The sequence below is a fragment of the Asterias rubens genome, chromosome 7, assembly GCF_902459465.1.
Source record: "Asterias rubens chromosome 7, eAstRub1.3, whole genome shotgun sequence".
Classification (NCBI taxonomy): domain Eukaryota; kingdom Metazoa; phylum Echinodermata; class Asteroidea; order Forcipulatida; family Asteriidae; genus Asterias; species Asterias rubens.
In genome coordinates, this window is record NC_047068.1 from 15,425,005 (window position 1) to 15,435,468 (window position 10,464).

Sequence of the window (10,464 nt, forward strand, 5' to 3'; positions counted from 1 at the left end):
CCATAGCATCATTCATGGAACCCAGAAACAAGATAGTGACAACAACACTAAGGATCATCTTTTTGTGGCATGAGTGACTGTGCAAAAGTTTTTGGGCAAGCTTTTGATTTTTACTGTTTTTAGAAGCTCTTTGAGTTAGGGAGGACCTGGTCCACTTGTGCATTTACTACTAAAACAGGAAAGAATTTGTTCACACTTTTCTAGTTTCTGTATGCGAATTTGTTGGCTATACTGTTTTTGTTTTCTCGGGGAATGTAAATTTGTACTGTTGATTAATTTTTACTGTGTTCTGTTGGAGAATTTGGTAATACTCGTCTGTTTTTTTTTTTTTTTGAATTTGTTGGTGATACTTTTTGGGTTCAGTTGGTTTAAGAGAGTCATTCGACAGGAGAAGAAAAATAATGTAAATTTAAACGGGGGTATGGTTAGCATTGGTTTAACATTTTTAAGAAAGTTACTGGAAGCATAAAGAATAACTTTTTGTGTCAGATCCTGGCAGAGACAGGTTGACATCAGCAAATTATCCAAACTTTTTGTGTGAAACTGTAGCCTGATAAAAACTTACAAAATACTGTTGAAAATTGTTGTTGAAAATTAATGACAATATTCATATTGGTGCAATCACTCAGACTTGACTTGAAAATTAGTTAGTCGAAGAAGTAATCATTAATCAACCCCAGATTATTCATTCCATCTTTATTCAAATGTAAACTAGCTTGAGCTGTAATATGCATATCCGCTTTTCTGCCATCCCAGACTGGGGGCTTGAATTTCCATATCCACCTAATAAGCCATATATTTGATTGAGTAAAAATTAGTATCATCTTCATTTAACTTCTCAGAGAGTACCGTTGCCTTTTCAAATCACCAGCCGATTCTCATACATGCATGGTTGGTACTCAACGGCTAATGTGCATTTAAAAAAGCAATTTAACTGCAGTGGATCATATTGATTGGCTAACTGGCGTCTTAAAACACGCAGCGGCAGCCGCAGCATAAATATCTAGTCCAACCGTTACATCATTAATTATTCATTCCTGTGGCAGTAGGGTAAAAATGTATTGTCCCTGGATGGAGCTATGCCTTGATGGGGCTGGGACTGGTCACCATTTGTTGTTTAGGACAGTGAACGCAAAGCACAACAATGAGCCGTTCACAAATAAATAACACCTTTTCTTATGTAATCAGTCATCTTTCATCAGACTTCAATTTCAGCTCCAAGATGATTGCAAGACTTTAGCGTCTCGGGACAAATTTTTTTTAAAATTATTAGGCCGTTTTTTTGTGTGTGTTGAGACAGTGCTTTATCTGGAATGCCTAGTTAAAATGTTAAGAATAAACACACATGTTTTTTTTTTCAGAGCTATGACTTTTTTCTTTCATGATAAGATTATAACAATGATTACAAAAATAATAATTAACATCCTATTGATATTGTATGTTAAGTAGGCATTGTTCTAAGAGAAATGTAAATATGTTATCATCATTTTGTAGTAATGATTATTAACAAGACTTTTTGAAGGGACATTTAGTTGTCATTAAATTATTTTGACACAAACTAATACTGGAGAAACGAAAAGTAGGTTGCATTTTTTTAGGGAAAAAAAAATGCTAATTGCATAAAAAGAAAAAGAAGATTTTCTTCTCTCTTTTTTTGGGTGCTTCTCTCATGTTTAACTTTCTTCCAAGATATGAGAATGCAGGCAGCTTAGTTGGACTATTTCCCTTTTTCTATTCGGGAGTCTTGTAATAATCTCAGGACAATTATATTGAGCAAATGAAGGGTCTTTAATGGGGGTGGGGAAGGCACAAAATACAATTTCACTGTGTCGCATATTAAAGCCTACATGTACATTGCAAAAACGTTGGTCAAATCATTTGTTGGGCAAAGTAACTTCAACAATTATTGGTCGATAATTGCCCAACAAAACCAATAATTGGTGTTGGACAAACATTTTGTTTGCAAATTTTTTGTTTAAAAAGCGAAAAAAAAATTGGGCAAGTGTTGGGCAAATAATTCGTAATCTGAATTTATCATAAATGTTGGTTACACTTTTGCTTATTTATTGGAGCAACTTTTTTGGTAATTTTAGTTAATTTCGATTGTTGGTTAAAATGATGCACATTAATTGGTCAAAATCATCCGATCATGATCATCAAAGAGTTGCCAAAAGTTGGGCAAGGTATGAAAAAACATAACGATATTTTCCAACATGGCGAGTGGAGGAGTGGCAGGTATGAAAAAACATAAAGATATTTTCCAACATGGCGAGTGGAGGAGTGGCTGTGACGAGCGGGATTTTCCAGTAGATATGGATCAAATTTGAAGGTTAGTTTTTAACTAAATATGAAGTTGTGTTTTCTATTCAGCCGTACATAGTCGTGACAGTTGCAGAGGGAGCAACAAAGTGACACTACTGTTGAAGTAGTTTCAGTTTTTAGTTTCAGTTTTATCATGCCAATATTATGTGCAACGCCGGTTGTGGCATGTATGCGTGTGCTTGCGCTGCAACTGTCACGACTGTGTACAACAACTGAACAGGTTAACAAACTGTATTTAGTTGAAAACTAACCTTCCAAAGCATCTACAAACCACTGAGCACCCTCTCGATTTTGAGAGAGATGCCAAGGCCTTGGAAGGTCACAGCTCACCACCGTTTGCCATCGTGGAAAAGATATTTTCTACGCCTGGTTGTATGATGTATCACAGAAGAAACTGTAAATCAAAGGGTTAAATACATTCACCATTTGTTGGATAACACCGCAAAGAGTTAAATCATTAATAAAATCATCGCCCAATAAGTGGGTTATTGATAATTTATTAAATACCCTGAAAATGGGTAAACAAAAAATTACCCAACTGTTGGTTACCCAAATATACCCAACTATTGATGAGGAAATATTACCCAATTATTTGGCAATCAGAGTGCCTAACTTTGATGGGTAATATTTTGCCCAAAAGTTGGAGGAGTTCATTATTCGCCCTTAATTGGGTAAAAAGTTGGGAATTTTTTTACCCAATTTGTTTACAGTGTACATTAATGATTGAGAAGTTTGTTGCAAACACTAGTGGTTGTTGAGATATCAAGGTAGGGTCAGTGCACACATGGAACAGGTGGAAGTGTATCAGAAGGGGACGTCTTGGCAATACTGTTTTGCACCGTATACCGAAAACAAAAACATAAAAACAAAAACAACGCGCCAATGGAAGCAGATTAAATTGTGGCACATATTTCCTGCGTGGTCCCTTGATTATTGTCTGCCCTTTTCCCCATTTACTTTCGTCTTTTGCTTTCCTAGAGACCATTGACAAGGGACGTCAAAACAAACAATCTAGGGTAGGCATTGATGCCAATTGGGATCATTGGCAATATTTATCAGATCTTCAATTTCTGGCACAAGTCCAAGATCATTTGAGTCAAGCCCCCCCCCCCAAAAAAAAGGGTAAAGCTTTAAAGCATGAAGAGAGGCAAGAGGAGGTGTTAAAACCTTAATTGGTAACAGGGGAGCTGTTGATAGTATAAAACATTGGGAGAAATGGCTCCCTTTGAAGTAACGTAGTTTTCAAGAAAGAAGTAATTTTCAAAGAATTTGATTTAGAGACCTCAGATTTAGAATTTGAGGTCTCGAAATCAAGCATCTGAAAGAACACAACTACGTGTGACAAGGGTGTTTTTTTAGGAGGGGATTTACACAGGAGGGGTTTTTTCTAAGGAGGGGGGTCTACTATGCAGGGGTTTGAAAAGGAAAGGGGTTTGTTATGGAGGGGGTCCTTTAAGAAGCAGAAAATGGGGTTTGCTAAGAAGGGGCTTTTCAGGAGAAAGTGCCATTTGGGACTGATTTGGGCGGCGGTTGTAGATGGTTGGTAGAGCACCAGTACAATAATCAAGAGGTTCCAGGTTCTAGTCCTGCCCGACTAAAGTATCTTCTTTATTCAACCCCATTCGGTTGTGAAATGCACCCATTCTGTTTCGCTAATGGTTTATTATATAAGTTTTAAATTCTATTGCGGCAAGTACCTATAACCATGGAGGTAGAATTGCTTTAACAAGAGAGTTATTTGAAATAAATTTTCAAAGGAGAGTTACGGGCAAAAATGTATTCAATTAAACTTTACTTCAAACGTCAAGACATATAGCCTGAACAGTATTTCAGTAAAAAACTCTCGCAGTCTATTCTTCAGTACTTGAACAAAAATACCTTTTTGGATTAGTGGAGTGGTTTTGCTCATGCCTTACCTTTATATATAGTAAAGGTTATAGGAAGTTGGAATTAAGGAGGCAATACAGGTGTTTAGTTTGTCTGATTGTAGACAATCTGATAAAACATTAGTCATTGGATTATAATGTAGCAAGCAACAACGTATCATTACGTCTCTGATATGTTGGTGGCAGCAGACAAGCCAATAATGATGGAAATAAAAGCAACTATGCTCGGCATTGGACAGGCTACACGTTCTGACACGTGTTCTGACACCTCTCTGTTCTCAATGCCCCTATTTTCTAGCTGACACCCCTATGTTCCATCAGCCCTTTTCTGACACCCCTATGTTCCAACAGCCCTTTTCTGACACCCCTATGTTCCAACAGCCCTTTTCTGACACCCCTATGTTCCAACAGCCCTTTTCTGACACCCCTATGTTCCAACAGCCCTTTTCTGACACCCCTATGTTCCAACAGCCCTTTTCTGACACCCCTATGTTCATCAGCCCTTTTCTGACACCCCTATGTTCCATCAGCCCTTTTCTGACACCCCTATGTTCCAACAGCCCAGTGTTCTGAAACTGTTCCTACTCCTAACCCTCATCCTAACTTTAGATCAAAAGCGGCCATCAGAACATAGAGTTGCTGGAACATTAGGGGCATCAGAATAAAGAGCAGTCACAACCTGATGAGAGGGTCGAAAGTAAAAACTTTTATGGTGTGATAGGCCCTTTGTATCGGCATGATGCATGTCAGTCATATGATTTCGAATGTCCCCCACCCCCTCAACAAAAAAGTTCCACAAAGAGCAGCCATCAAAGGCCCATTCAGATCAAGCAAATCAAAATATTTGTGCTCCAAAATCATCAAGTAAATCAAAATATTTGTGCCCCAAAAAAATCATTATTTGTAGCACTGAGCTTGCAAAGGTCACTTAGCCATTACCTATGTCCGCTTAATGTCACTTTAATTATGTCATGTTCAATTGGTGACAATTCTGTCAGAAATCACAAGCTGTTTGGCTGTTATCTGGCAGCTAGACTGGGCCATGATAATTTAATCACTCTGGTTGAGGAGTTTTTGACAGGAAAAGACTGAATTAAACACTGGGTTTAAGTGATTTCAGGATCTGACACACAAACCTTGTTCCTGTGATCTTGACTTGTACAATTGTGACACCTGTCTGTCAAAAGATCTGTTGTAGCCAATCGAATTCATTGTTTTGTAATATATACACATAATTTAAGTATACATGTTGTTTTTTGAACAATTTGATTGTTTTAATTTTAATTCTATAAAAATTTAGATATGTACAATCAAACAAACCTGTTGAAGTTTAATTTCAAAACGTGGTCATGTTTTTGATTAGCCGAAAATGTGGACCGATGGTATCCACACAAAAAGTAATTGGAATGCACAATCTCAGAGACATACTTTTCCATATAATATGCACATAATTACTATCAAGTGGAGTGATTCTCAAAATGCTTTACACTATCAAAATCTGCTGCAGTTATAACCAAAGTTTTTACTGCCATTAACTTTAAGAGTGACCACTAAACATCGACCATCCCTTTAAATACATTACAGGTGCATCGCTGATCAACTTTTTGAGTGTCTTATTAACATGTCTTTAGTCATATAGTTAGGGTTGATAGAGTTTTACCCGAGGGGTCATCGTGTAAAAAGCAATTGGAATGAATAAGGGGGGGGGGGGGGGATAGAGAGAGAATGAATGAGTTTTTCATAAGGTAAGGGTATTTACATGTCTGACATCTTTGCTGGGACCTCAAATAGTCATTCCGGACAATCAAACAAAGCTCAGCCTTGAGTAGACGGCTGTGATGGACTGGGCAAACAAACTGTCGTGACCATTTCTACATGTCTTCTGTTTGCGTGACCGGAAAACTAAGTTGTTCCTCCTCGTGATGAATCACAAGTTAATTCTATTGAATGCGTAAAGACAGCTGAGAGTCTTGGAAAGACGGTTGTCCCAGAAGTTGGGTTTTCTTTTGAAGTCGATCTTATACAACAACTTTTTCTTTAAAATGCCCGAGGTCTAAAGTGTTATTTTTTTTAGGAGACACGCATCCCATCCTGTGGTTCTCGAGACACATCATATTGAGCTTTAAAACCTTATTAAAAATATTAAGGTTGTGAACCTTTGTTTTGTATTTGAGAAACTTTTGAAGGAACATTTTTGGAATATCCTGCATTTTAAAGGAAAGGTTTTTAAGCATGATACAGGTATAAAATTCTTCCTTCTTTAGTTGATTTCTGATTATTTTGCCCTAAGAAGAAGTGCAATTAAATTGCCTGAAATGTCTATTAAAGCCCACATTTTAACATTTTGACTGATATTTAGTGAGCAGAGCTTAAAACTCAAGATGAGTAGTACGAGAACAGGTTTTGATCAGCGGTTTGTTGAATGCCTCAGCCTGTGCGTTAGGCCACGGCAGACGCTTGCTCTGATTTGTTGGATCGGCAGAGTGTTTGCAGTGAAAATAAGATAATGTGATCTGAGGAAATTTACCATTTTGATTGCCCCCATACGGTCAAAATTACAATCAATAGTAGATAAGCAACAGTGATTTTGGAGGTCTTTCTAAATGTTGACGTAAATAGTGTGTCCGATGGAATTCTCTTGGAGGACATGCATTGGTCTATGCTTCTTCATAATCGGTGAGCCCTCTCAGATTGAAATGAATGAGTCATGACAAGGTACTGTCTTTAAAATTGAGATATCTCATGCGGCCATTGACTCCTTCTGAATTATACAAATTAAACGGCTCTGGAAAGAGATTCTTCGGCAAAGTGATCTTATTGTGCAATGCGGAAGATGCCGAACACTGCTCATTAATCCAGTCCTTAATTAATGAAACCGGATCCAGCTCCATTGTTAGGGCCGTTTAATTAACCAGCCTAATTGAAACATTTGCTTCCTGAAGTTGTCTTCATTAAACTTTCCCTTGACTCTTGACTCTTTTTGTTTGTTTGTAGATTTGAAGTAGCAAGGAATCAACCACAAGGGAAAACCGACTGGGTAAATGTAAAACTATTTTTGGGCTGAAAAAAAGATGAACCTAAAAGAGCTGCAAGACTGAGCTCTAGCGCAGTGTCTCAGGTCCAAGTCCTGCTCTAAGTTTGTCTTTGTTCAACTCGAAAGATTTGAAGTTTGTTAGGCCTACTATGTCAAATATAAATATTTTCTTTTGTATATTTATTTTCTTTAAAGAATTCGGGCAAGTACTGAGTACACAGTGCTAACTCACATCGGTGTTAGAGTACAAATTATTTATATGTTTGTTGCAAATATAATACAAATGTTTAAATAACAAAACGTGTTTGCAGTTTTAGCATATTTGTTTGCTCACTGCCAACTCTGCTTCTCTGAAGGGCGGTGGAGGGAGGGGACTCGCAAACTCACCTGTCAAGATGTAGCTTATATGCGAGACTCCACATTATCCGTTGGTTCTCTCAGGATGGGAGAAGACCTCCTGATAAGCCCGCTGTTTCTCCTCGCTGTCCATACAGTATTCCTCTCCTCCACTCTCTCATCCTCTTTCATCTCATCTACCTCCTTGGCGCTGCATCTTGAGAAGTCATCCATCTCCCTCATGCAGTGGAATCTCTTCATATCTACAAAATAGCAATCGTCTCTCACATCAACCATATTGTCAAAGTGGAATCCCCACATGATCTCATCTGGGAGATAAGAAGTTCTGGCCTGGGTTGTTGTGCCCGTTGCCTCGACGATGCCTTCCAAGATGGCGATGATTTCAAAATCCATGTGGCGAAGATGGTCTCTTGAGATGCTGTAAAGAGGACTTTTGTCATCGACGACGTGGATAACTTGTAAGGGCCATACAAGGAGCATACGATCAACGCCAATGTCGTGACCGATATTTAAATCTAAGAACTTGTAAGGGAATAAAACGCCTTCTTTTGTCATGTGATGACGCACCATCTGCAGTCTAACGTGGCCCTCCACGATATGGGATTTTTGTCTGAGGTCTCCGATACGGAAAGTAAAACAAATGTTATCATCGATTTTTGTCATGCAGGCATAGTGGCTGAATTGGAGCGTCTTACCTCTAGCCTTGGGTCTTGAGACTTTTGCGATGAAGCTCCCAAGAATGAAGGCCTCAATAAAGTTTGCCCAGAGAGTATGTATGATAAGAAAGAAGATAACCTCCCCACAGTGTTCGGTTGGACTCCGAAAGCCAAACCCAATGGTCGTCTGTGCTTCAATACTGTACAAGAGTGCTGATTTAAAATTGATAAAGTTTCTGAAACAGGGCTCCCAATTTGCATCATTCACATGGTCAAAGTCTCCACGCGCTTGTGCTATTCCGTAATATACAAAAGCAAATAAGATCCAGCTGGCAAGGAAACCAAAGCACACCATGAGGATGTTGTATCGCCAGGGCATGTCCACCGAACTCGTGAAGATGTCCTTGATGACCTTCCACCAACGACTCTTGGACATGTTTGTATACTCGATGTTGCAACTGCCATCTTTCTGGATGAGTCGCGTCCGTCGTTTTATCATCTGCGAGGACCCGGTACTTGTGCTGATGTTGGCGATGCTGATGTTGTTAGGGGTGACATGGTTTGGTATGGGAGAGCGATGGTTACCGACAAGTACCCTTGTGTCCGTAGTGTGGTTACAGTTGCAAGTGCTTGCATAGCTCGTGTTAAGAGATTCAGTGGTGGCCATTTTAACTCCTTCTGTGCTCTCTCCACAGCAAAGAAGTCAACAGTTTCCCGGTGTGCTTTTTAAATATCTTGATGGTAATTTCCACAGGTTATAAAATCCAAATGAGTATGTCTCTATACAGAGGACATATCGGTCAAGGAAACATCTGAAGGGAAAACAAAACCCAACATTATTACAGTTAAAAGTAAGAAAACTTTGGTAAGAGTCAAGACATTTAAAGTTGGTTATTGATCAAGGTCCCAAGTTACGATATAGTAAATTTAAAAGATGCCAAATTATTGATTATTCTAGTCCCAGTTCTCAAGACAGTTTCAACTTTCTTTCTCGTCTACTTCTGCATCCGAAAACAACTATACAAAACGCAAAAGAAAACTCTAAAAAGACACTGAAAAGTAGTATACACTTACCTTACCACATCTATATGTCTTTCAGAGAGTAAATTCCTTCCAAAAAAGCCAAGAATCAGTCAAAATATTGGGAGTAAGAGTTGAAGGCAACAACAGTAGCAGGAGAGCAAACTATGTTAATTTGCAAACTGGAGTAGTAACGGTAAAGTCCTGTTGGCAGACACCATTCACAGACAAAGGGGGGATGGGTATAAGCTGCTTCCAGATGGATTAGGCAATAACATCTTTATCCCCACTCCTTCCATGGACAATACAGCATGGCTCAGCACATATGGAGACCTTGCACAGCAAAAAGCTCTCATGAAAACTAAGAACTAAGGTTATTACACCATAAAAGTGTTTAAAAGTAATATTTCAAATGAAATTTCCCCTCCAAGTGTTCATCCATTTGTCACAACACCACCCCTATCATTTGTAGTCGGTGTTGTTTAACTTGCAATTAATTATTGATGAGCATTTTGTTTCGCAAGCCTCTGCGCCGACAATGGTGAGGGCTCGGGAACAAATATCCCCACATTGAAAGGGAGCTATTGATTGTGGAATGGGGACCGTTAATTTTCCCGATGGCACTGGGGCTGTTTTCAAACAGTATGCTGTCTTCTCATAGCTCTCCTTATGTGATGTATTTAAATGACTTTGTGTGGAGGAGATGACTGCTGGAATCTCATTGGTGGATAATCTGCTTACGAGGCCGGGTCTTTAAACCCGTCTTCAAGGTAGCTCAGTTTGCAAAGGGGTCGCATTCTTAAAGGGAAGGGATATCAATTATATCATAGACAAGGTCGTTATAAGTACACAAAATATGGACCCTGGAAAACACCTTATAGGCACTGGACATTATTGTTAATTACTCAAAATAATTGTTTGCATAAAAACTTACTTGGTAAAGAGCAATGGAGAGAAACGGCTCCCTCTGAAGTAACAAAGTTTTTGAGAAAGAGGTCATTTCTCACTCTAGTTTTAAAAGACTTCAGGCCTGAAGCCATTTATTAGGCATCTGAATGCACACACAATTTGTGGCATAATGGTGTTTTTTCTTTCATTATTCTCTTGCAGCTTTGATGACCAATTGTGTCTAAATTGTCACAGAAGCGTTATTTTATCTGTGTTAAAATACACCAACTGACATTTACCA

The 10,464-nt window shown here is 38.6% G+C and overlaps 1 protein-coding gene and 1 long non-coding RNA gene across 2 annotated transcripts in view; one reads left to right on the forward strand and one right to left on the reverse strand.

Moving 5' to 3' along the window:
* The window catches only part of LOC117292588, a 34,798-nt gene extending 27,562 nt beyond the window's left edge, over window positions 1-7,236 (forward strand). Inside the window, exon 4 of the long non-coding RNA XR_004519295.1 lies at window positions 7,203-7,236. This is a non-coding gene — a long non-coding RNA (uncharacterized LOC117292588). The remainder of the gene's footprint in view (window positions 1-7,202) is intronic.
* A 408-nt stretch (window positions 7,237-7,644) lies between these two features.
* LOC117292932 (G protein-activated inward rectifier potassium channel 4-like) lies at window positions 7,645-10,201 on the reverse strand. The gene is made up of 2 exons (XM_033775106.1): window positions 9,330-10,201; window positions 7,645-9,067 (listed from the first exon to the last, which is right to left on the reverse strand). Exon 2 carries the CDS (start codon window positions 8,920-8,922, stop codon window positions 7,645-7,647), a length of 1,278 nt encoding a protein of 425 aa, XP_033630997.1. The 5' UTR covers window positions 8,923-9,067; window positions 9,330-10,201.
* Between the last annotated feature and the right edge of the window lie 263 nt (window positions 10,202-10,464).

Coding starts and splice junctions, on each gene's coding strand:
- LOC117292932 (XM_033775106.1), bottom strand. CDS start 8,922: ATGGCCACCACTGAATCTCTTAACACGAGCTATGCAAGCACTTGCAAC.